Source organism: Apteryx mantelli, chromosome 5 (genome assembly GCF_036417845.1).
Source record: "Apteryx mantelli isolate bAptMan1 chromosome 5, bAptMan1.hap1, whole genome shotgun sequence".
In the NCBI taxonomy this organism is placed as follows: domain Eukaryota; kingdom Metazoa; phylum Chordata; class Aves; order Apterygiformes; family Apterygidae; genus Apteryx; species Apteryx mantelli.
The window spans coordinates 5,970,323-5,997,056 of NC_089982.1; the positions used below are offsets into that span (position 1 = coordinate 5,970,323).

At 37.6% G+C, this 26,734-nt stretch overlaps 1 protein-coding gene across 6 annotated transcripts; it reads right to left on the minus strand.

Annotated features, from left to right (window-relative positions):
* Window positions 1–4,473: 4,473 nt before the first annotated feature.
* HELQ (helicase, POLQ like) lies at window positions 4,474–26,668 on the minus strand. Of its 6 annotated transcripts, none has more exons than XM_067297378.1 (18): window positions 26,305–26,665; window positions 25,104–25,839; window positions 24,406–24,584; window positions 23,587–23,787; window positions 22,486–22,558; window positions 21,019–21,116; window positions 20,341–20,439; window positions 19,480–19,625; window positions 18,399–18,638; window positions 17,263–17,404; window positions 16,828–16,932; window positions 16,051–16,270; window positions 11,538–11,695; window positions 9,784–9,882; window positions 9,328–9,501; window positions 8,672–8,785; window positions 6,301–6,435; window positions 4,474–4,685 (listed from the first exon to the last, which is right to left on the minus strand). In XM_067297378.1, the coding sequence occupies exons 1-18, from the start codon at window positions 26,449–26,451 to the stop codon at window positions 4,599–4,601; spliced, it is 3,153 nt and encodes a 1,050-aa protein (XP_067153479.1). In that variant the 5' UTR covers window positions 26,452–26,665; the 3' UTR covers window positions 4,474–4,598. The 6 variants fall into 6 exon arrangements, with proteins under 6 accessions (XP_067153479.1, XP_013810609.2, XP_067153482.1 ...); XM_013955155.2 differs by having other exon boundaries at window positions 26,284–26,665; XM_067297381.1 differs by lacking the exons at window positions 11,538–11,695; window positions 16,051–16,270 and adding an exon at window positions 15,980–16,009 and having other exon boundaries at window positions 26,284–26,666.
* Window positions 26,669–26,734: the final 66 nt, after the last annotated feature.

The window sequence follows — 26,734 nt, forward strand, 5'->3', positions numbered from 1 at the left end:
ATGAAATGTCTAGTGGGTGTTATGCCTTTAATATCCCAATAAAATCTTGTAACTGGAAAGCTATGTGTAGCTAAATATAAAAAGCTGTATGTATTAAATAGGAAGTGTTAATTTTCAGGCATTTTTCACATTGCATTATATACATTTGTAAATTCTGCAAAATAAGGGAGATCAACATAGAAGCGTGTAACCCCTTCTACAGAAAAGACAGAATTTGAATGATTTACTATAAACTACAGACAGAGAGGGTGTCAGAACCAGGACTTAAAACCACTTTCTTGTTTTTTAAAGCTAGTTACATACCAACATCCCATTTTGCTTCCTTATTCCGAAGAAAGCTTAAACTGTGCCTTGCGGTTTTCAAAATTCTTTGGTCACACAATTCTTATCATGCAGTTCTGCTTATTTCATGCCAGCAGCGCCATTACTAAACTAAGAACTAAGAGCTAATAATAAAACATTCTGGGAAATTAAACACACAGAAAGCACAGAATTACTGCTAATAACAACACCACCACAGCTGTTTGTGTAAGAACTGAAAACTTCATGCGCAAGTAAAACACTAATATATATTTAGGGAATTCAGTAAAAGTTCAATACACAAAAAGCAAGAAATTACTGTGACATTGCAGCATGAATGTGGATGAACAGAGCTGCCTGTGTCAAATTAGCACATAAATGCTATGTATTTCTACACAAGAAGATGAGTATACACTTGAAAACCGTACGCGTTTCTTTGAACAGAGATTGAAAATCCAGGTTATATATTTCAAAATAAATATTTCAAAAGTCTCCCAAATTATTTTAATGTCATTCCTTACCAATGCCAGCTAACTATTCTGCTTTCATTAATACCAAAATCGCTTTGAATTAAGGAGTTGGGTAATTTCTTTACTTAAACAGAAAATTGAGCTGATGCAAATAAAGACAAGCCCGTTAAAGCTTTCCTGTAAGCTAGTCTGATTCCCTGCCCTCCTGCAAACAGACAGCCAGATTTTGTTCTGACATAGCACCTCCCAGTTAATTTTATTTCTGAAATCAGCTCGTTAAGAAACATTTAATGCACTCCATCTATTTGGAGATGAAAATGACATTTGATCTCTCTCTCTCTTTTTTTTTTTTTTTTTTTTTTTTTTAAGTTCTCAGTATTTCTACAGCTACGTAGATACTTTTCAAAGACCTTATTTCCGTGGACTGTGTTGCTGACAAATTTAGGTACTTCAAGAACGTTGCTGAGCTCGATTCTAGCACACAAAATAAAATAAAAAGAAGCTTTAAAATAAATGACAAAATGAGAACTGCCTACTCAGGACTAACTTGCATGGAAGTGGCTTTCTAGAACACACAAATCACAATAGGTCTTGTTCACACAATGAAAATTAACAGCTAAACAGCAGTTGAAGCCTGACACTTTTACCAGTTCTTCCTAAAAGATAGTTTTTAATAAATTCTGCACAGGGATTCCCAAAATGCAAAAATAAATACTTGGGGTAAAAAGAAATCAGATAAACACAAGAACTAGTCTACACAAGCCAATTAAAAGTGGAATAACATGGGTTACTAAGAAATTGTCAGGAACATCCAATATAGCGCATCTGCCTGACCTACCTTAACTTCAAAGTGCCTGTCATGATTTTGCGCAGACAAGCTAATCATAATTGCTTCTTCCCTTCTTAGACAAGCTTTAGGATGTAAATACTCCTTTGAACCAGGGAAAAAATTCTTTGCCTTCCAAAATTTTCTGAAGCTATCATAGCACAAGCTTTTCCATAGTGTGGCAACTAGTAACAGGCATTCATTAATCCAATAAATACCCAGCTTTATACCTGCATGCTATACTGGTTTTTGAGCCCAGTGCTATGCTTAACATTGAAATACCTGAGCATCTTCCAGCAGTACCTAAGTAACATAACTAGTATCTGTTGTAGTGTTTTTTGTTTTTTTTTTAAACACACTTCCATCCAGGGAGAAAGCATGTGTAATTGATTTTTTTTTTTTAAGAATGTTTAATGATACAGTATTACATATTAATGAAAAAGAGCAATGTGGAAGAAGTGTACTGGCTTGATTGGTTAGACTATTTTTATTTCAGAAAAAGACAGGTTTTCTATAACAGAATTTTAAACTGCAATCTCATTCCTTTCACTTCTAAGGACAACAAAGGTCATGGTCAGAGAACGCCTGGGGAAGTTCAATCACCCATTTGGCACAGCACAGACTGCAGAAACAGAGCAGCAGAGATGACAAACGCCAACCTAATTTTCTTCCCAGACTGGCCTTGTGAAGAACTGAATCCATCTGCTTGTTTCCAACACATAGGAACCTTTGCTACACTTGTCAAAGGGGCTGGTTTTCTACAGAAGATACTTGACTTGATTCCTAAACATACATCTCATCAAAACCATATCTTGCAACAGTGCTTGTGCATCAGCTTAACCAATGTGAGGACAGGGGAGTTACTGACCCAAATATGCACAGCTGTCTGAAATGTTTTTCTGCTGTTTCCCCTTTCCAATACAAGAAAAAAAAGTACACTTAATTTTAAAATTAATTAGCATAAAAGCAAATACAAACAACATCTTTAAGCATGACTGCAGTTAATGGCTCATTAATTACCCGTATAAGCAACAGATTAATTCTTCCACATCAGTTATTGTAATTAAATGATTTGCTGTCAGTATTTTATTTACCCCAATTTTTTTCCCACACTTCTCACGAGTTTATGAAATTCCAGGCAAGTCTGTTTCAAACTTTTCAGGAAAATAGTCAAGCAAACCAACAAAGCTTCAGAGCACTTGGTTCAGCCTTAAAGGCACCACTAAAATTTTCCCTCAGGAATGTTCCATCAACTGCTTTGAGATGTACTCACAGTCATGCTGAAGTATATAGCTTGTCTTTTAAAGCTATTTTAAATATAAAACCAATCAATTTTTTACATTAGCCATCATTTCGTCAAAATCTGTTTTATTTAAAAGGGGAAGCATTAAAAGACATACTTAGATAACCTCAGGGCATGGCAAATACAGGTTCTGTACTTGAAGACTAATTATAACTCTTACTGATAGAGCCAACTTCACAAACGTGTTCTGATGTTTCCAAAACCATTGTGCCTTAGGTACTGAAATAACAGTAACATGATTCCCTTGAGGGTGCTGAAAAGTCTAGCAAACAAATGACTCATGCTGTCTCTGAAATTTGCAGTTTCGAAGTTCTTTGCCTGGTTTAATACTGAATGTACTGTTAAATATTTCACTTACCTGAACTTTTAAAGCCATAGTACACAAAGTATCAGAATTGTGGCCTTAAAGGAATGGTTCTTCTAAATGAAGGCTAACACAGGGAATTTACTCACTACCTAGGATTTCTCTAGTGTCACAACCAAATGGGCAATATAACTTTTTTTTAATCAGTTTTCCCACCACTGCCACCTTTGGACAAGTGTTCAGCCTCAAGTTCTTTACTGTAAACTTCAATACAAACGTAATAGCAGATCCTAGTCAATTTAAAACATTCTTATCTCTGGAGCCACAACACAAACATAATGGTAGAATTGAATAAAAAAGGCAATGCTTATTAAATTTTATCTTAGGTTTCCTTTACTGAATAAAGGGCCAACTGATTTTACATAAAAATGTCAAACTTTAACCTTGGCAATATATTGGTTACCAACTGGCTTTCAAGTCACTCTATGTGCAGTGCTGTAAATTATAATGCACTACATATTAGTCATGTAAAGAAGTTTACTACATCACAGCTGAAAAACATTTGCAAAATTACTTTTAGAAGCCTACCTTTGTGCCAGAGTGGATCTGGTAGACCTACCTTTCAAAACCTAGCTAGAATGACTGACATTTGCTCATGGAGTCTCGGAAGTTGATGTGGCTTCGGGAAAATGAAACAGTTGTTTAACTCTTTCTCTTTAATAGTAAGTTGTCATATATAAGATCGATATTTAAACCTCCAGATGTCTTCATGATCATTTATCTTACACAACATATTCAGAAGATTGTTACAGAAACATCCTAAAGGAACTGTCTTTCCAGGTATGTTAGCAAAGACTGAATACAAATATGTTTACCCCAGTTAACAATGTTTAAATTAGGAATCACTTAGAATTTCTTATGAAGCTCTGGCAAAACTTCTGAATTATGAATTACAATTCTATTTCTCTCATTCTATTAGCTATGCCTAGAGGACTGGGATTCCTACAAGTAGTAGGAATTTTGGAGTAATTCACTCAGGCAAATGTGTCCTACAGAGGATTTACAACGAAAAGAAATTAATTTTCTATTGTGCTTTAGAAGTCAGCTATGAACCTGAGAGCTCTAGGTCTACAAAAGCATGCACCAGTCAGTCCAACTGAATTTAATATCATGTCTTTTGATTCTAATCTATTGCTGAAGAGGTTCATAATCAGAACCTTCAAATGAAATTTACTTTAAGTAGTAATTTGAATTCAAAATTCACACAAAATGAGGTATACAAAAGACTTTAAATATTTATTATAATTACAGCAGCTTTATACATGACAAAATTAAAAAGTAAAAGTATTTGAATTCTATTGCTTCATGATTTTTTTTTTTTAATGAAAAAGTTGGTCAGCAGGCCCCTGGGATATCTGCAGGCATCCTTAATAGTTCATCAACTTCTTCCTGTAAAGCCTCAGCTTTTTCACTCAGCAGCATCTATAATTAAAATCAAATCATTCGGAAACAAAAAGTGCATTTGCTATACTGCAAGAAAGGATAAAAAACAATCTGCTTTCCAAGCTTGTATCTGGGTCTTTCAGAATGAAACAAAAATAACTTCTGCTGTTGCTAGCAAGACTGAGGCATCTTTGTTTCAAAGGACTGTAACATTTTCACAGGTACTACTGCTAACATGTTTTACTGTTTACTGCATACCAATATGGAAAACACTGTAAAGCCTAGAAGCCACAAAATTCATGAAATACATACAAATTTATTTTTTTTAGTCCTGCAGTTTTAAGTAATACATAAAATGTAACAGAACATAAACCATTTATCTAGTACCTTTAACAAAAGCATTTTTAACTTAAGGCATTTATTTTCAATGTTAATATAAGCATTCATACATTGTACCTGTCAAATTACAGATTCCTTGCTTTATGAAACACTTGTAAGAGAAGCACAGTCTTTTATATTAGGCACGTAAGACATGAACACTAGCAACTGTTCAGTTACTACCCTGAACTGTTTGTTACTGGCACTTAATAGAGACTAACCATCCGCCAGCAGAATTTGTAGGGTAAGACATGCGAGCTTTCTTCCTCTTAGTTAGAGCAAACTATCAGTTTAATATTCTGGCATGAGAGAGGGTGTAAGCTAGATTGCTGGATTTGGCACTGAAACAGATGAGGAATATGTGTATATCCTGTTCTTTTGGCTCACATAGCAGCAGAAAATGCAGCAAAGTGGCTGCAACAATCTTAAACAGCCATTAACATTTCTTCAGTGAAGGAACATTTAAATCCCACTGTCAGTACTTTTAATCAGTATATACAGTATAATCAGAATATACAAAGCAGGAGTTTGTTCAACTTGCAAATTTTTTATAGCAACTATCCCTAAATTTGTTCTAAGCATTCTCTTATTTTACTGAATAGCTTACTGTTTTAGCTGAATTAAACATGAAGCTGATGCCATCGCAACAGCCAATTCCTTCTCTTCTATTATTTACCTGTGTGCCTAAGTCACTAAGTGTACCTTACAGACAAATATGAAGCGAAGGCCCTTCTCTACGAGCATGCACTCAAAAAGGTAGACAACTGAGGAAGAATGGATAACAGGACATGATAAAAAGCAACATGGTAAGAAGGTAAGGTGAAACCAGCAAGGTACATGGTTAAATTTCCACAGCTCTGACTGAAAGGTGAAGGTAGTCATTTACTTCCCATGTTTCATCAGACAAGCTGTCAAACTTTGCTTCCCCTTTTGAAAAAGAACAGAACTCTCCCCTATCCTGTACATAACAAACTATTAAAAAAATAATTAATATTTGCCTATCATTCAGGTGCATTAAGGCCAGCAAATGCTGAATTCATTACTCTTGTAACAATCTTAGACAAATAATATTGTGAAGAACACTAGTACTTCAATAGATTCTTAATACAGATCAAAAATTTTAATCTCAGACATCCAAAACCACCTGAAGGCTTCAATTACTACTAAATCAATTACTACTAAACTGAAGGCTTCAGTTACTTCAAATTTCACTCACTTTTACTTTTGACAGTTGGAAGTTTTGAAGCATTTTTTTTTAAATATAATTCTTACTTACTTTTGCAGATGAAACTATTTGTTTGGCTTGACATCGTGACAAATGCTCAATCATCTTCACCAGTGTTTCTGGATTTGCATTAGCTAAGTGTGCTAAAGTTTTGTAGCCTGCATTATAAAGCTGTTTTGCACGTGCCTGCAAGCCAAAAATTAAGGTGTGGCAGAAAATTATTAGACCAGACAATAAAAATCGTCATCCAATCTCTATCTCTGCATATCAATTTGATCCCTTTTGATTCATCTTTTGAAGAACAGCAATACTCATTGCAATGGAGCTGACCTTCTGATAAGAGCCTCTATCCATGCCCACCCCTTAAGAAACAGATTCACCCATAGCATTTTCCCTACACATTCTTACACAGCTTAATAACATTTCGCAGTATTTTCTGAGCCCACTAATACTGATTTTGGCATCCTCTTTTGTCATCTTTCTTTTCAAATTCACTGTCACCGACAGGAATGACCATCTTACATTTTTTAGAGGTATCTAAATAAATGAAGGTTGATTTAATCTGAAAAATCTAGTCCTTTATTTTCTGCAATTTAAAAGACAGTCGTACAAGCTTCCATAGAAGTCCAGAAAAGCTATACTTTCCTGTTAAAGGCTTATGATTACTTTTTTTCCTTTAGTGTTATGAGTAATATAATTTTTTATTTCTGTAGTTTTGTGCAGAGATATGGCTGTGAACTCACATATACAGGACATGCTCTGGAATTGAAAGATCGTGACCATTAGGGAGTTTTATCTGCTGCTTTTTACTTGGGTTGGTCCTGTTGCGATGAAAGAAGGCAAAGCAGCTGTAAAGTATTTGCTAAGCAAAGGCTACTTCTGGAAGAAATTTTCTTTCCGTAACAAATAGTGCTAGATCTTTACAAAGTTTAAATAAAAATGCACTTCTAGTCCAGTCATGGAAGACATTTTGGTATAAACCCAAGTAAATAAACACTTTTGTATGCTGAGTTATAAAGTATAACTCATCAATTTGATGACCAAGTGCTACATCTCCAAGCATTTGGTCATTTATCTTTTTTCCTTGGCTTTTTTCCTCTTTTCTTTAAAGACAAAAAGAAAAAACCCATGTATTTGATGGCAACTACCCATGCCCTTTTTTTTTGATAAAGCATTCCAAGAAAGGCCTACAGACAATAACGGTATTCTCCATGGTAACTGAGAACCAGAAACATTCAATTATGGGAAGGAGGTGTCATGTCACAAAAGAATAATTGCCAGCAAATATTTTCTGTGCTTTATTTTCTGGTTACTGTGTGCACAGTATATCTGATGGCCCAAATTAAAGTCACTAGTGTGGAGATAATCTCATGGAATGGTTTTAGGTTGCTCTTTGAACACTATTTTCAAGAAAAGGAAAAATGAACAAGTTTTTTTTCACTCCAGTAACCACAGCATTGATTTTAGCAGTTTCCTCCACAGAAATCGATGCAAATCTTGTCTGTTAAAGATTACAGTCTATCTGCTACAAATACCATTTTTCAATACAGTTTTAACTCCAGTGCATAAGTAACATGATGTTAGCAAGAACTTTGAAAAGCATAAAACTTCAGCAGAATCATGCAGTCCTGATTTATCTTGCCTTTACACAGAAAAATGCTCCTGTATAAAAAGTTTGAGGCAGGAGGAAATAGATTTGCATTCCCCTTTGCATCAAATCCTGAAACTTTTACGTACATACATATAAGAAGGATTAGGCTGCCATTCTTCACCGCTCTTTAGTTTCTCCCAGAATAAAACCTTAGTGCCACCAAATTAAAAGGTCTGCTGACAAACTGATTCCACAATATGCTGAACAGCCAAGCTAGATAATTTCGAAAAGAAGTCCAGTGGCTACTCATAGCCTTGCACTGAGGCCCCAAAACATTTTTTATTTGAATAGGAGTCTTCAGCTCAGAGGCCAGCCGAATTTATTTAAAATGCACATAGCATCACAAAAGTTATTGTAAAAATGCAGGTTCCCAATACAACATACCATATCTGTGAGAATCTTCTAACTTAAGTAATGTTAATTCTTATTTCTCTTTGCTCCCATAAACTGTGAAGAATCCTTACCACAAAAGTGACATGGATTCTGGTTTTCGGTTGAGTATATGGCTCTGTAAATTACTGCGCAACTACAACATTTTCACCGTTGCTGTGGTAGCAGCCAGAAGAAAAACATAGGCTCCAGCTCACATTTTCTGAACATTTAGACTCTTTTTTCTCCTGACCTCCAGAAAACACTGCAGGACATTGGCGTGATACTAAATTCTTAATAAAACATTATTTTGGCCTTCCAGAGATACTTGAGTGACACAGTAATGTTTAACACAAAAGTTCACATTCAAGAGCTCATGAACAGAAAGCCAGGTTTACTAACCTCTAGAACCCCTGCTACTTCCATTAGAGGGATGAGCTCTGCCTTAACACAATAGGTCAACTGTTTGGTAAGTTCTGTCAACAGCGCTTTATAAACCCAAAATTCCTCCAATTCCTGAAGAGACAAGAGATTAAAAATCAGAGAAACAATTTTAAAGAAATTGAGCCCAAGTTCTATACACTGAACTACTACTGATAGAGCTCTAAGGCAACAAGCACATATTCGGCTTTTAGACAGGGGGAAGCTGTTATCTGTAGTTACCCTCTGCTAAACATTCCAAAGCTGAGACAGTTTCAAATGACTAACAATAAATTTTAAAAAATGAAGCAGCAAAGAGAGCAAGCCAAGGCAGCTGTTCTCCTAGGATGGCATTCTGCAACTAGATGATCTTATTTCAAAGAGAAAGAAAGGGAAACTTCTGTCAGTTGTTTCATTAACAGCACATTCTGACACCGTGATCAGTGCCCTGCACATGAAAATTATTTAGCATTTTCTGTCACGCCTTTCTGAACAGGAAATATACACTGTTTTGCACAGGAAATGTGAAATATAACATCTGTTTTAAGTTCTAATATGCCACAACAGAAAAATATTAACACTGTTTTGCAAAATAGAAATCCTAAAGAAGGTATTTAGATATATTTAACACACACTACCTCACAGAAATGTAGAACACAAGAGGCAAACGAAGCAGCAGAAGTAAGGAGACTTTGCACATATCCTCGAGACATATTAAATTTTTCTGAAACACTCCACACATTGGTCTCTTTCAGTAGGGTATAAAGGACAAATGACAGGTACAGCCTGTTTATAATAGCACTGTCCATGTTCTAGGAAGAAAGCAAGTTAGAATTCAGAGCTAACAAAATTCCAAATGTTCCGATAATGCAAGAATTTCTTTACATATATAAACAAATGTATATTATGTTACATCTGAAATATATTACATGACATTAAGAAAACCAATTAGATGAGGTTAAAAGAATCTTAATTATTGAAAGAATAGTCATAACACTAAAAAATACTAATGGAAAAGTTATCTAAACATTTCTAAATATTCAAATGAAAAGACTAAACTGTTTTCTCTTAGGAATCATAAGCTTTCAGCCTACCTTTCTGATGGCTTGACCAGAAGCCTTTTTTGTAATAAAGCTTTCAGGTACTCCCACAATATCTGCTACTCTTTGCTCTGCTGCACTTAGCTGGTTAAACTAAAACAGAAGATTGATTACAGTCAAAATCATTTTTCTCTATTAAAAACTCATTAAAAGTTAGAGTTACAAAACAGAACAGCTGCAGCCAATGTGAATGTGCTTTATCTAGACATCAAAAATAATTCATCTTAAATGCATATAATATTGAGCCACCTGCACACATTGAGGTGCATAATTTTGCTTTCCCTTATTTTCCTCCCTGAATAACTGGATCTTTGATTCCTTTTCAAGGAGAACTATTCCACTAGTATAAAAAACTATATAAACAAATCTGTTAAATTGATAAACTCCTGGTGTGTATGCAGGTATGAAAGTTTTCTGTGTTTTTTTTGTGTGTTTGTTTGAATGCATATCCTACTTTAGCATTAAGGTGCACACAGCAGGGCTCTTTTTTACCTTCCCCTCAGTAAAAATGTTTACTTCTATATTTGTACAAAATTAGAGATGAACAGATAAAAACAGTTAAGAACTTACAACCACCTTATTGCCATGTGCGCTGTAATTTTTTTTTTTTTAAGAGTATCATCTACATAAAAACATCTCCTTGATTTAAGGTCTCTCCTCAAATGTTAATCAATGCTAATACTAGGTTTTATCAACCAGAAGATTCCAGTGTCACCAAATATTTCACAAGTAACTGGTTGTAAAATCAAACAAGTCAGAAACTATTTTTAATGTTCTACAGGTTTAACAATTGCTCTGCACATGCTCCAAGATAACCATCTTTCAAGAATTTTCAGATATTTAGTTCTCTTATGAAGCACGTTAGAGAAAACATGCCTATTACTCAAAGTGAAATAGTGTTTTTAAACATCTAACACTTGGCTAGCTATTAAACTGACTTGCTTGTAGTCAGAGACCTGCAGTTTCTTTGCCTGTTTGAATTGTCTGTAACTTTCAATCCCTTTTGCAACTGCCCTGCTTAACAAATGAAATATAACCACGTAGATTTTATTTCTGTCCCTAGTGTACTACACTTTGCAAGAGAGGGAATACCTGAACTATTGGTGGATCTTAAAGTGCACAAGAGTAGGATGAGGGCTGTGCTGTCAGGGTTGATAGAACCCTAGCAGTCTGTGGGAATGTATGGGTCACTGGGTAACAGTTGAAATCATGACTGGAGTTAAGGATAATACTGGGATATTAAACAGGAAAGACTGAAGACTTAGGTTTACCGGTGAATTTTGCTCGCAAAACCAAGGATGAAATAAATGAGCATCAGAAGGGAAAGATGGCTTTTGACTGATTCAACCAGGTTTTCCTTGCAGGACTAGGATGATATGGTTAAGTGTAAATGGTTTATGGTGAGCTCTTGTGTAAGATTCAACAGTCAGACTCTGGTCATAGCGAGGCTAGCACCACGGTTAATGTTAGGATGTGGAATATTGGGAACTGAAGAGATCAGTTTCATATTGCATATTCTTTCTCTTGAACACAGCTAAAAATATAGATGCAAATGACATCTTTTAGGTGTTTATGAAATATGAAAAAAGCACTTCAGCTGTATGACCAAAAATAAAATAACATAAACCATTACCTTTTCATCAAACTGTTACCCCAGCAGTTACATTTCCTATAATTAAAAGATAATTTTAAAGATAATGAGCAAAGTTAATATATGCCCTGATCCATGTCTGAAAGTCAGTTCTCACCTGTCTCAAGTATATCATCCAATCTGGGTTACAGTTATAAATCATATCATATGGAGTTGCCAAATAGAGAAGATGAAGATTGCTCTCAAGAACCAGGCCTTCCAAACCTTTCTTCAGTTCTCGGTAGAGAGCATTGCAGTATGCCAAGTCTATAGACCCTAGAATAGTTATTACAATTTTAAACAGGCATACAGAGCTATCAGATATAAAATAGATAAATACATTTCAACATGGGCACAGTTTATTTTCCACATTTTCCAAAAAATGTTAGTCTTACACTTCAATTGCTATCGAAAAGTCTTTTGGCAATAAAGACAAGATTGGGCATGTCCTCTCAACTTCTGAGTATGCATAGTTTAATCATAGGGCTTATTTCCCTCCAAACCGAACACCCACTATGCCTAAGTCTACTCTCCTCAATCCTGCCAGTGAGGGGGATGGATGAGCGAAGGAGGAGACAGACTTTCCAAGTTAACAACTGGCTGCGCCACCGGTGTTGGCAACAGGGTTTTGGTTTCTGCGACCATGGGACCCTGTTTGAAGATCGACAACTGCTGGGGAGAGATGGGATCCACCTCACTAAGTGGGGCACGCGTGTCTTTGCCAACAGGTTGGCCAACCTGGTAAGGAGGGCTTTAAACTAGGAAAGATGGGGGAAGGGGAGAGTTATAGTGACAGGGTAGTTGGCAAAAGGCGGCTCAGGTCGGGACGCCTCCAGCGGGTGCATGCAGCCAGGGACATGCGCACAGGACATGGCTATGGAGGATCCTCTTGTATCCCTCTGGGGAAACCTGCATGCTCGATCGCTTCTCTGAAATGCTTGTACACCAATGCACGCAGCATGAGAAATAAACAGCAAGAATTAGAGATCTGCGTACAGTCACAGGGTCATGACATCATTGCAATTACAAAGACATAGTGGGATAGCTCGCATGACTGGAATGTGGTCATGGGTGGCTACGTGCTTTTTAGGAAAGACAGGGCAGGAAAGCGAGGTGGTGGAGTTGCTCTTTGTATGAGAGAGCAACTGGAATGCATCGAGCTCTGCCTAGGGGTGGACGAAGAGCAAATTGAGAGCTTATGGGTAAGGATGAAAGGGCAGGCTAGCATGGGTAACACTGTCATGGGTGTTTACTACAGGCCACCTGATCAGGAAGAGAAAGTCGATGAGGCCTTCTACAGACAGCTGGAAGTGGCCTCACAATCACAGGCCCTGGTTCTCATGGGGGACTTCAGCCACCCTGATATCTGCTGGAAAGACAACACAGCTAGGCACAAACAGTCCCGGAGGTTCCTGCAGAGCATTGCTGACAACTTCTTGACACAGGTGGTGGAGGAGCCAACAAGGAGAGGTGTGCTGCTGGACCTCGTACTAACAAACAAAGAAGGACTGGTTGAAGATGTGAAGGTTGGGGGCAGCCTCGGCTGCGGTGACCATGAGATGGAGGAGTTCAGGATCCTGCGAGGAGGAAGCAGGGCAATAAGTAGGATTGCAACCCTGGGCTTGAGGAGAGCAAACTTTGGCCTCTTCAGGGACCTACTTGGAGGAATCCAATGGGTGAGGGCCCTAGAAGGAAGGGACATTCAAGAGAGCTGGTTAATATTCAAGCATCACTTCCTCCAAGCTCAAGATCGGAGCATCCCTATGAGTAAGAAGGCAAGCAAAGGAGGCAGGAGCCCTGCATGGCTGAGCAAGGAGCTCCTGGCAAAACTCAGCCAGAAGAAGGAAGTATGCAGAAAGTGGAAAGGGGGAGAGGCCGCTTGGGAGGAATATAGGAATGTTGTCAGAGTATGCAGGGATGCGACAAGGAAGGCTAAGGCCCCTTTGGAATTAAATCTGGCGAGAGATGTCAAGGACAGCAAGAAGGGCTTCTTCAAATACATCAGTAGCAAGAGGAAGACTAGGGAAAATGTGGGCCCACTGCTGAATGGGGTGGGTGCCCTGGTGACAAAGGATGCAGAGAAGGCAGAGTTACCGAATGCCGCCTTTGCTTCATTCTTTACTGCTCAGGCCAGCCCTCAGGAATCCCAGACCCTGGAGGCAAGAGAAAAAGTCTGGAGAAAGGAAGACTTTCCCTCGGTCGAGGAGGATCAGGTTAGAGATCACTTAAGGAAACCTGACACCCACAAATCCATGGGCACCAATGGGATGCACTCACGAGTGCTGAGGGAGCTGGCGGACATTATTGCTAAGCCACTCTCCATCATCTTTGAAAGGTCATGGAGAACAGGAGAGGTGCCTGAAGACTGGAAGAAAGCCAATGTCACCCCAGTCTTCAAGAAGGGCAAGAAGGAGGACCCAGGCAACTACAGGCCAGTCAGCCTCACCTGCATCCCTCGAAAGGTGATGGAGCAGCTCATCCTGGAGGCCATCTCCAAGCATGTGGAGGAAAAGAAGGTGATCAGGAGGAGTCAGCATGCATTCACCAAGGGGAAATCATGCTTAACCAATCTGATAGCCTTCTCTGATGGAAAGACTGGCTGGGTAGATGAGAGGAGAGCAGTGGATGTTGTCTCCCTTGACTTCAGCAAGGCTTTCGACACTGTCTCCCATAACATCCTCATAGGTGAGCTCAGGAAGTGTGGTTTAGATGAGTGGACAGTGAGGTGGATTGAGAACTGGCTGAATGGCAGAGCTCAGAGGGTTGTGCTCAGTGGTGCAGAGTCTAGTTGGAGGCCTGTAGCTAGCAGTGTCCCCCAGGGGTCAGTACTGGGTCCAGTCTTGTTCAACTTCTTCATCAATGACCTGGATGAAGGGACAGAGTGCACCCTCAGCAAGTTTGCTGACGATACAAAACTGGGAGGAGTGGCTGATACACCAGAGGGCTGTGCTGCCATTCAGAGAGACCTGGACAGGCTGGAGAGGTGGGCGGAGAGGAACCTCATGAAGTTCAACAAAGGCAAGTGCAGGGTCCTGCACCTAGGGAGGAATAACCCCATGCACCAGTACAGGTTGGGGGCTGACCTGCTGGAAAGCAGCTCTGCGGAGAAGGACCTGGGAGAGCTGGGGGACACCAAGTTAAGCATGAGCCAGCAATGCACCCTTGTGGCCAAGAAGGCCAATGGTATCCTGGGGTACATCAGGAAGAGTGTTGCCAGCAGGTCGAGGGAGGTGATCCTCCCCCTCTACTCAGCCCTGCTGAGGTCACATCTGGAGGACTGTGTCCAGTTCTGGGCTCCCCAGTACAAGAGAGACATGGCACTACTGGAGAGAGTCCAGCAGAGGGCTACAAAGATAAGGGGACTGGAGCATCTCTCCTATGAGGAAAGGTTGAGAGAGCTGGGCCTGTTTAGCCTGGAGAAGAGAAGACTGAAGAGGGGATCTTATCAACATGTACAAGTATCTGAAGGGAGAGTGTAAAGAGGATGGGGCCAGACTCTCTTCAGTGCTGCCCAGCAACAGGACAAGAGGCAATGAACAAACTGAAACATAGGAAGGTCTGTCTGAGCATGAGGAAAAACTTCTTTACTGTGAGGGTGACAGAGCACTGTAACAGGTTGCCTAGGGAAGTTGTGGAGTCTCCTTCTCCGGAGATATTCAAAACCTGCCTGGACGCAATCCTGTACAATGTGCTCTAGGTGACCCTGCTTGAGCAGGAGGTTTGGACTTAGATGATCTCCAGAGGTCCCTTCCAACCTCAACCATTCTGTGATTCTGTAAGTCTACTGTTGATAAAATAATGTTTAAAGCTCAAGGATTTGGAGATGTGTGTACTGGTTGGCCAAACGCACCCATCCGTACTATACAGAGCATCCAGGGACTGTCTTTTTTTTAACCCATCCAAATTAAAGAACTGCAAGACGAATAACTGTTGTAATTATAATAAGTTGGAACATAGAAACTGAGAAAAAGCAGTCACTGACTTCCATACATACACGCCAATTGTGTGCGCATTTTTGAAATCTTTATGAATTCTCTTGACTTTAACCAACTTCCGGAGCAACGTGCTCCAAAACTTAACTGCAGATTGTTGTAGAAGCCTGAGATTTGGACGCCCTATTCCAATTATCTTCCATGCCCTGTGTCTTTATGTTATGAGACTTAAAACAGAAGTTCCTGATATACTGTCTGCACTCTGGATCACATTTGGCCTAGATTTCATATGCTTCCTTTCTCTTTTACCTTCCTTCTTGGAAAAGAAACTCCACTGCTTACAATATCGATTCATAAAAACAGATCACTATAAATCAGGTATGTGAACCATGGCTTTTTTTTTTTTTTAACTGTAATCACCAAATCAAAGAATTGAATCCTTAATTTTTTTGGTACAGATCTGGTCTGACTTCCATTGTGACTGATGTGTTCCAGTTCATTCCCATCATGTTCAGTCACTGATTGTTCACTTCCATCACCGTTCAAGTCCACCACATCATTTAATAATCAAAACAGGCACTGTACATATTTTTCATTGCAATTTCAGAAGGAAGATAGGGAGTCATACCAAATGAAGATAAGATGGAGATGAAAGGTTCTGTTGAAATAAAAGGAGAATAAGAATGAAAAAAGTCTTACCTTTATATGTAGCTTTACCCAACTGTGTGATTGCTAGTATACTTTGGGAATTATCATCCTTTTCAGATATTTTTCCTTTTAGGAGTCCGTTTTCTATCAGATTTTCCACCCCTTCTTTAATTATATCCAAGAGGCTCTTTTCCTTAGACAGCAACTGCTGCTGAACACCCAGCAATGTATGGCACATAAAACTGTAGATTTCCTCAAGGGTTACTGCAATCTATAGCAGTTTTGCAAGTGATTAGCATGTTCAAATAATGCAAGTGTCATTATGCATAACAGGAAACATACAAGCCATCCAAAATGATTTACTGAATACAGAGACATTTCACTATCCTGTTAATTGTATGTTTATATAGAATGACATGATAACAAATACAACAGTAGACAGTCCACCTACAAAAGATCTGATGGAACTATATGTTCACCTGTTCTATTATTCTAGCTATTGCATTATGTTTTTTTGTTTCTACTGTTACTTCTTGGTAGTCTTAAATCATGTATCAAAAATGGAATATTGTAAATACTGTTTATCAGAAAGGAGATACAATTTTGGCCTTGTCCACATTAAAAACTGTAATGTTATAGCATTATTTGATAACCGAGTTAGATGAGTACTAATCACAACTTTGTCCTTCTCATCCGATTGGAAGCCAGCTGAACTTCTTGGAAGTTAAGCTGTTGAAAAAATCTGCTTTTCCTATAAAAAACAGATAAGAATTCCTTCACATTCTCAAATGCTTCTCAATTTATTTACAGAAAAGAGTTAACTGATACCTTCAATCCAACCAAAGATAACAACAGGCTCTGTATTCCCTTGGTGAACTCAGGCAGGAGATTGCTGTAACAGTTCTCCAAAGGACTGTTAACTAAATCTTGAACCTAAAAAGAAGGCAAGAAATATCTTAGTTCAAGGGAAATATTTTATTTACACAATTTTACATTGTTATTTTATAGTGCTGATATTCATCTTTTTGTTTATACAGAAAATAACTGTAGACATTTAAAATTTACGGTTAACGTCTGAAACCTTAAACCACAGATGACGAAGGTAATAAGAAAAAATCCTGTAATTAACAGATGTAACAGCAGTCAAATACTTGCAATAGAAAAAGTCTACAAAAGCTAAGCAGCTCAGCATCTTCCATCTATCCCACCAGCTTATTCCCATCATCTTACGGTGACTTAAATGACCAGTTCTGTAAAAATTACCAGCTGTTTGTCTTTTTCTTGTACTATGAGAATACTTTCACCAGCACTGTCAATACCAGCTCGACCAGCTCTGCCAATCATTTGTTTGTATTGGTTCTTCTTCAGGAACTCCCTAGCAACATAAGGAGCTCTTAAAATAACCCTGTTGGGAGAAAAAAAAAAAAGTGAGGGGAAGCAAAAAAGAAAAAAGCCCCCTTGCAAAGTTATGCTCTATATTAAAATTACTAAAGCAGCTGTAAGATTTTACAATAGAAATACCTATTCCTTAAGAGAAAGTTTAGATATGCCTCATGATGAGGAAATAAGTTAACAAAAATTAAGCATACCTGTCCCAACAGCAATCTTCAAAAATTGCTTTAATGGATGTGCAAATCAACAGTTTTAGCTAGAACTGCCAATGTTTAACAAATTCAAGTTTATTGGAAAAATAACCCTTTTCTTTACTCATTGCAGAGTCCCTGGAAATAGTATTTACACCTATTCAAAGGCCTGAGTCGAAGACTGAGAACCACTGAGATACAGAATAAATCCTACTAAAAAACAAAGGCAAGATTGACCACAGATCAGTAACACTGAAAAGAAACAAGTTTTCTGTATGGCAACTACTTGTTTTTCCTCTCAGATGTATTATCCAAACATACATACACAAAAAATTGGATTATGAGCGCACAGAATCCCAGGTCCCAGAGCATGGTGGCCACACAATTAAGACTTGTATGACATATGCTTACACATTTTTGTGTTAAACCATTTAAGCCATATCTCCTTATAAAGGATTTATTTCAGGATTTAAAAAATGTTCTTAGGAAAGCATCTAAAAGCACCACCCTGACTTTCTTCTCCATAAAATCACTGAAATATTGAAGAATTTCCTATCTCAAAACTTCTTTAATCTTCTTTTAAAAAGTATTTCTCAACTATGCATTCATTCTACTGGACTTTCTACTGATTCACACTTCATAAACAAAAACTTTGCAGTCTTAATTCTGCCCAGAATTGCATGAATGAAATCATTTTGTCCTGCAATTCAGTAATGAAAGTAGAAGATTACTTTAAATAGCACTGATATTTCCAACTTAAAGTTTTAACAATGCAAGATTTAAAGAAACCATGAAAAACATTTCTGAATGACTAACCTTCTAGCTGGTAGGTTGACACCAGCAGCTAAAGTTGCTGTGCAAGCAAGAAGACATAGGACACCTGCAGAATAAGCTTCCTCTATACTTTTTCTTTCATCATTAGTGAGGCCACTGTGGTGATAGGCAATACCAAAAGGAATGGTGTGCTTCAGAACAGGACAGATGCTTCCATTTCCAATAGTCTTTAGGTTCTTAATGAGATCTTTCTTTTCTTTCTCCCTGTGAGCTCTAAATTCTCTTGGAGGAAGAAAAGCATTGTTTTAGACTTTGACCATTCAATAACTATAAAACAAGAAATATGCTTACTGTCTATTTCTGTAAAAAGCAAGAGGCTAAATAAACTCCCAACATTAGAACTGTTTCCTTATTTGGAAACATGGGTATAAATGGGATCAATACTGACTAGATATGGGTATCAAGTGCACTGAAGAACGGGAAGAGAACCAGCATCAGCAAGTTAAGCTTATGGAAATATCAAAAAATGGTTTCAATTTTGGTGGTGAGGGAAATAATATTTATTTTAATATAATTTCTTAAATACAATTTAACCTACTAGACGGTTATAAGCTTATCACAGACTTATGAAAAATTCTTTGGTTTCATGTAAATGAAATCATTACAACTTTTCTTTGTTAGTGAAGTCTGGATTGGAGTTTACATTGTATATTCTCAAAGCATGTACGAAACAGATAATGAATAGACTAGGATATATATGACTAAATACTGCACCAGTTGTGATACAGAAAAAGCATGTATATATTAAGTAACTTGCAGAGAACAGGGCCATCAGAACACAAATTAAATACACTGGTTCTTTGTATGCATTTGGAACGCTCTTCCTTTGTTCTTTATTTGCTCAACTCATTTGTTCAAAAGTTGAAATTGTTTTGGTAACAAATTTACTAAGAAGCCTTGAACAGTTCCCAACAATTTAGGTAGTTAACAACTTTGCATGATTCTATATTCACCAAAGTATTTACTTCTCATCACCAGGGAAGGTCATTTTCATGCTTAGCAAAGGTAAATCCTAAGTTCTGATCAAATATTCCACACAAATAATAAAATGAGAAAAACATACTTGTTCAGATACTTGCACACCATTGATGCCACATTCTCACAGTTCTTTTTAGTGGGACAAAAGATTAGGCAGGAGTATTTTGGAATGACTTCAGTCACCAATGCAATAATGTGGTCAGGGTCTGCTTTCTCCAAATTACTAGAATACTATCATAAAACAGATTTATGTACATTTATTTTTTATCTTACAAGTCGTAAAACCAGTAAATATTTAGTACCTGTTCTCTGCTTCACTAGAATAGTCCCATTTGCTTTAACATAACTGTAAGAATTTTTAGGATAAGCTTTTCTACTTTCAGTTCCTCACTTAAACAGTGTATCAACAGACCCAGATTGAACCAGGGGACACAGGGAAGAAAGAATCAAATGTTTTACTTTTTTCCTTAATGCTCAAGTTTCACTTAGCAACCCCATAGTGATGTCATCTGCTACTGGTGGTCTATCATTATTCACCTGTCTCCCCTAGAAGACTAAACTAAATCCCTAGAATGTGGTCAAAAATTGATAACAAATATTTCCTTTTACCATCTAAGAGTGATTAACTGCTGAGAAAACCTATCAAACCTATCCAAAGACCTTTAGCAGCTAGGTAACTGATATACTCAAGCCCATTGTTCCTCACATGCCAAAAAACAAGAGAAAACCCTTTCTCTTTATCCTAAGAAAAAGCAGAGAAAACAAAAAGTAAAAACTTAAGCATTCAGTATTTTAAAGGTTCCCCCCCCGCCACTGTTTTTCTCATAGGTATTATGAACAAACTATCATGCTACAGTAATTTGTGTTGTAAAAGCACTGTAAACAAAATGTAAAAAATTTCATAAGAACAGTTCAAAGAAACTAACTTTAAACACTTTGGTTTTACCTTGAAACTAAGGAGACGTGAAAAAGTAAAGCCATTTTCCGCTTTGCCATCAACTTCATAAATAGTATCTCGTATTTTTATATATTCCTTTAATTCTACCTTAGTGGATTAAGAAAAGCAGTAAAATATTAGCTAAATTAACAAGTCTTCTCTGCAAACTTTAACCTATTACTGAGGGGTTGTTAACATCTCTTTCAAAGCATAACAGTTCATACATATATATACCTGCATGCATAAGCACATGCTCCCCCATCAACAGTTTCTTTTTAAAAAGTCAGTATTTCTAAATATCTGCCATGACAAAATAAGCATCATCTTAAATATAAGAGAGGACATGAAAGAAACTTTATATCACATGAACTGTAATGATTTAAAAACTTAGTTTAAGTTTAGTTTAGTTAAAATGACAAATCACTTAACAGTACTGTAATCACAACAGTATAAAGGCACTTACATTTGTACATACATTAGTACATACAATGTACAAGTATGTGTAGCAAATTATGAAAAGTAGTAAAGATTTTTGTATCAATACAATTCCAACCAGTAATAGGCATTAAATTATTTTTAAAACTAAAGCACTGAAAGTAACACAAAAACTGTGATACAACCTTAAGGCTGCTGTAATTTTAATGTCAAAAATGTTATTTACTAGTTTATGGTAGCTTGCATACAGACCGGTCTAAAATTATTAGTATAGTAATCTGCTTGCAGAAACTTCTGCAGGTCTCCAACATTATTTAAAGTTGCGCTCATTCCAATGATTTGCGTATTTTCTGTAAAGGAGAAGTTGACATTAATTTATTACCATGCTCAGCTTCTGTAACACAGCTGCTCAGTTTTTAAATATTTTGAAGAAAAGCATCTTCTTTATTGCCTATTGACTCATGAGCTAGGTTGATTGAGGGTGCCCAGAATAATGCATTACTACCAAAAATGAGAGAAGTTAGAGCTGTAAGAAATACATTGTGGATGTAGGATTTTTTTCTAATGTTTAGATCTCAGGTAATATTTCCTAGCTATATCCCCGTGAAACCTGCCACTTTGGCATTTAAAAATAAATAGTATCAATGAAGAAATCTTATGAATTAAACACTGAGCAGCTGCATCTTAAAATCATATGAAGTTTTACAAACTAATTCATTTCTGTATTTTTTTTCCAGCATACATAAATTTCCATTAATGCTGTCCCTCATGTGGAGATGCTGAATGTCCATCCACTCAACAGCATCAGAAGGCAGAAACCTGCTTCTAACAGCTGAGGTTTGCAAAGTTGCATCAGAAATGCAGTTCCTTTAGGGAGAAAAATATGAAGAAAAACATGCCCAATTTTATAACAAGGAAAAAAGACCTCTGTCTTCCCTGATAGCTGCACAGAGAAGCATCCTCCCAATAATTCCTTCTACAGATGCACAAAAATGAAAGGAGAGCATTTCTTCTTACCATATCAAAGCTGTTTTAACTTTTTGGACTGATAGGTATGTGAAATTTACCCTTTTACTCAATTATTCTAACAGCAAAAAATATTCCAACAATATTATAAGCCTATATCATTTGTGTGCATACTCCAGAAGACTGACCATAAAGAGTTGAGTGAGATGTGGGTGAGTAGGATTCACGCCTCTCAATACGCTACGAGATGCTAAACAAATGTATTTTATGATCATTCCTCCAGGCTGCAACATACTGAATCTCTGGAATGTTTCTCAGTATCAGGCTGTATGTTGCTTTTCACATACAGAGAAAATGCAAGAAAAAAATCCAATAGCTATTAAAAAACCCTGAGCTTTATTATTAAACACTTACTCCTGACTTTAAAGGTCTATATCTCAAAAACCATACAAGTTTCTATAGAAGCATTTAATTGGAAGGGCTAAGGGGCTTCTGCAAAGAAAAGGGGGACTATCTGACACAATACTCAGGATTTCTCACAAAGGAGCTATCACAAAAGCTTCAAAAATACTCAGCCCATCTTCACAGGGTAAAAATTACTCTTGCAATAAAATGATGAAACATTGTTACCGAATGAAACATTTTTCAGAAGAAATCAAAGGAACACAAAAATCTAGAAAGCAAAGAAACTTTTTTCTCTAGCTATTCCATCGCTACAATATTTTAGTAAAATTAACTGCAGCCATAACTTACTACTAGTGTAAAGAATTTTTGCAAGAGTCATCTCCAGCACTGCACCACGACTTCCCTCACCAAGCATATGTAACTGTGGACAGAAGCAAAAAAGAAAAGGAGAGAATATTACTGGCTAAGAATATTTCTAGAAACACACTATCAACTCGGATTACAGTAAAGTCTGTGTCAGACTTCCTTTCAACATTCATCTGGTGAATTTTGACTGTTAATCTTCTAAAGGATCACCTCACTAGAACAACACGTATTCAAGAGTCACAGAAAAACAGACCCAAAAGCAAGTCTATTTAACAAGATTTGCCTTCCATTTGGGTAGATCACATAGGTCACAAACAGGCATTTCCTAGCAGTAAACAATTAGCATACAGATTTTTATATTAGCCAGCCTAAACCAGTTTTATACAATCCATGTTGTAAGTAATGCTTACAGTGGAAGGTAATATTTTCTTAACAGTCAACTATACCAGAAAAAAGCAGAACTTAATTCTTAAATCTTCTTCCATGTAGAAGCTAATATATTTAAATAAGCTCAGTCAGCCAAAAGCAGTACACAAATAGTGCTCACCTACATTAAATGCTACAGGTTGTGATAGAATCCTCCAACCTAGCTGCAGCAGAATTCAGTTGCACCACTACAAAAGCAGAATAAGGACCAGTTCTCCAATCCAATGTGATTTGATGCATTCCTTTTAATATTTTAATTTAGTTATTATCATTACCAGCCACACAATTTCAGGGTTAAAAATTTACAGGATTTGTAAAGTATGTTCTAAGATTAAGATACTTCATTTGTCTACTCTAGTATTCACTGGAGCCAAATTGACAAATAGCTGTTAAATAATTTACCATCAACCACTCTAACAAGACAGATATTTCAACATAGAATCTATTGCCCTGATATGGCACTAAAATACTTCAATCAAAGGAAAATAACTTTCAAAAACACAGGTTTTGGTTTCAATTCAAGTTTCCAGTTCATTAAGTACCAGTGCAGTAGTCTAAAACTATACTAGTTACTTTATTATAAACACACATAACAAAATCCAATAAATAATTAAAATACTGCTATTTGCTAATAATTTTTAAAATCTTGCAACAAACCTCATCTACAACGACTAGACCCAGGTGATCAATTCTTTCTGTTTCAATCAAGGAATTCACTAGAGCATGTCCTTTTTCTATAGTAGCAATATATAGGGAATTTTTTATTCTTCTCTTGATTGGCGGAAATCTTCCTTTACTTCCTGCATATTCTTCAACCAGGAAACCTAATTCTACCCCAAAACTTGATAAACCCCAAACCTATAATAAAATACAGAAGTATCAATTAGAGGACAAACTCATGGTTATCTTGGATTTCACAGCTGTCTCAGAATTCAACATGCATGTAGCCTACCCAGATCCCAGTGAACTATTTTCTGAGAAAGTGAAACCATATTAGCTATGACTTTCCCAACTGCAAAAGTGCTTATAAACATTATGAACCTTGGATTAAAACTGTTCTCCAAAAGTCACTTTTTTATTGGATCCAACAAAAATATTAGCTTTTATTACTAGACTATTTCATTGGCAAGGTGGATAGTAGAGAAGAATGGGTAAGCCTGCAGAAGAACAGGTAACACTGCAAAACACTAATATTTCAAAATTCAGCTCACATTACTTGTTAACTCAGCACTTCAGACAATCAAAATATGTTTTATCACAAAATTGCTGAGACTCAGATCTGATTTAGAAAAAGAGAGCAACTGCTCACTTCCTGGATTATATTTATGTTAAATCACAGACATGCTTTAAGCGTAGTTTTCCTGTAGCTTGACAAAAACTTGAAATAAAACTGTTTCCTAACATCAGAGCTAAAAGCAGCTATATAACAATGTGAGTAACAGAAGACAACCAATATCAGAAACAGTGTTTCCACACCTTTTCCTGGACAATAGCCACATATGGCAGGATCATCAGAACATCCTTCTGCCTGCAGAGTAATTCTTGGAGAATTAAAATTTCAGCTACTAGTGTTTTTCCACCACTGGTTGGTAACGAGTATATTAAATTCTTTCTTTGATGCAGAGATTCTAATGTTAAGCAATCGTGCTGCCATTCTGCAAAATTGGAAAAAAAAATTACTAACCCTTTCTTTTCAGGGCATGTTGATCAACAATTAAATGCCTGTGTTCTGTAATACAAAAAGACATTACAAGCTTAGTGTTAGAATGTTTTGCATTACTAAAACTCTACAAACTTCCAATGATCCAGTCTTCCAAAGCCTTCACCTTGTCATATTTCCCAGAACAAATGAATTTCTATATGTCATGCCAACCTCCCCTACCCTCTAAAAATCAGCTCCCTTTCCCATGTTATGTGGTTTATTTTAAGCATTACTATAACTTACTTTATCTTTCCACCTTTAGAGTTCCAACATTTCTTAAGTTTTCTCTTAGATGTGATGGGTGACATTAACTAAAAATTCTGTCACAACAATCTAAAAACTTTTCTTCATAACACAAATATTTAGCTTTCGTAATGACAGAAAGATCATCAGATAATTTTAGAAACAAAAGGAACAAATGAGAAACACTTCGTTAACAATTGTTTTTTGAAGAAAACTTTAGTGATATTACCATAAAGTGTTTCAATCCCTCGAAATTGTCTGAGCAGATCTTTTACTTTACTAGGTAATCCATAAAAAGGGCCAATATCATCAGAAGAAGATTCAATAGTTTTTCTAGCAACACATATCTCTTCAGATAAAATAGCTTCTTTAAGCTGCTTGGTCTTAGAAACCAGCGGAGTCTGAGCTTTGGCATTTCCAGTCATAGCACTTTTCAGATGATCTTTGAGACTCTCTCGTTTACTCAGGTCACACTTAGAGACCATGGGAAATTCAGTATTTCCTTCCCTGTGTTCTGCAACATGACAAAAAGATGGACTTGAGATTTTATCCAAACAGGAATTCATGTAGTTATCAATCCTTTCCATGCCTGCAGATTTTCTGGAAGCAGAGGAAAGCTCATCCATTTCCTCAAGATACAAAAATTGTGATGATGGCAGGTCTTCTAAAATAAAATCACCTGGTTCTTCCTTGTTATCTATTAGGTCATTTTCATTCATTTGGAAACCATCATCTCTTTCAGCTTTGTGACCAGCAGCATTTTCTGAAGTAGAAAAATCAGATTGTTTCCTCTGATCAGTTCCTGACTGAAGATTCCCAAGCATGAACTCTCCAGCAGCTTTAATATCCATATCTTTATCCTGCAGGTACACCTGCTCCATATCATCAACTTGGGCTAACAAAGAGTCATTTCCATAAAAGCTATCATAGTCACCAAACATGTCTTCTTCACTGTCATTAGTACACTGTAAGAACAAATTAATAAACATTACTGCTCCAAAGCAAAAATGGTTTGTGCAACAGATCTCGTATAGCTGAGACCACAGATGCAGAAATCATCTAAAAATTAGTAGGGAAGTTAAGCATACCCTTGATTTCTTTTGTGAAAAATACCTAAGCTGACTGTCAAAGGAATGCATATTCCTAACTTGGTGGAAGTTTATCTACAAGCAAACATTATGCCCATATAACTATTTGCTATTAGTGACTTTTTGTTAAAAAATTGTGTTCTAAAACACTAAAGAACATCTACAGCTTGTACAGAGCAAGGCCATCCAGGTCAGCTCCACATAGGTCCACTTTTAGGAGAAGCCAGACACCCTGTCCCCGCCGTTTAGTCCCCCGCTATGCCCGGGGGAGAGGAGGCCATCTGCCCCGTCCGTTCCCCTCCGCTCCCGCACACTACCCACCTCACCCCCGGCGGCCCATACCGGGGGCTCCGCCGAGGCTTCCTCGACACTGGGGCTGAGCCTCTTGCACGCCAGCGGCGAGGCGGCGGCGCGAAGCTGCACTGGGGCCCGGCTCCTCTTGCGGGCGGGGCGGCTCCTCCGACGCACGGCGGGACCGGGCTCGGCCATCGCCGCCTCACGGCGCGGCAGGGAGGCTGCGGGCGAGAAGGGAGCGGTGCGAAGGGTGTCAAGCCAGCACCAGCGACGCGGCCCAGTGACCGAGGGAGGGGACCGGGGCGCCGGAGGGCGGCAGCGCCTCCATGGCGAGAGCGGCAGCCCAGGGGAGCACCGCCAACGACTCCAACAACCTCCGCTGCTGCGCGCGCAACCCCCAGCCCCATGCACAGCCACCGAGTAAAAATGAAAAAAATAAACACGTGACAATCAAATAGCCAATCGTCTGCCTTAAGAA

What these genes read in the sequence shown, in the direction of transcription:
- HELQ (XM_013955155.2), bottom strand. Translation starts at nt 26,451, where the DNA reads ATGGCCGAGCCCGGTCCCGCCGTGCGTCGGAGGAGCCGCCCCGCCCGC. An exon ending in GTCTAGTCGTTGTAGATGAG is followed by an intron (nt 22,559 to 23,586) that starts GTTTGTTGCAAG and finishes TTCTGTCCACAG; the next exon opens with TTACATATGCTTGGTGAGGG. An exon ending in AAATAGTTTCATCTGCAAAA is followed by an intron (nt 4,686 to 6,300) that starts GTAAGTAAGAAT and finishes TTTTAATTATAG; the next exon opens with ATGCTGCTGAGTGAAAAAGC.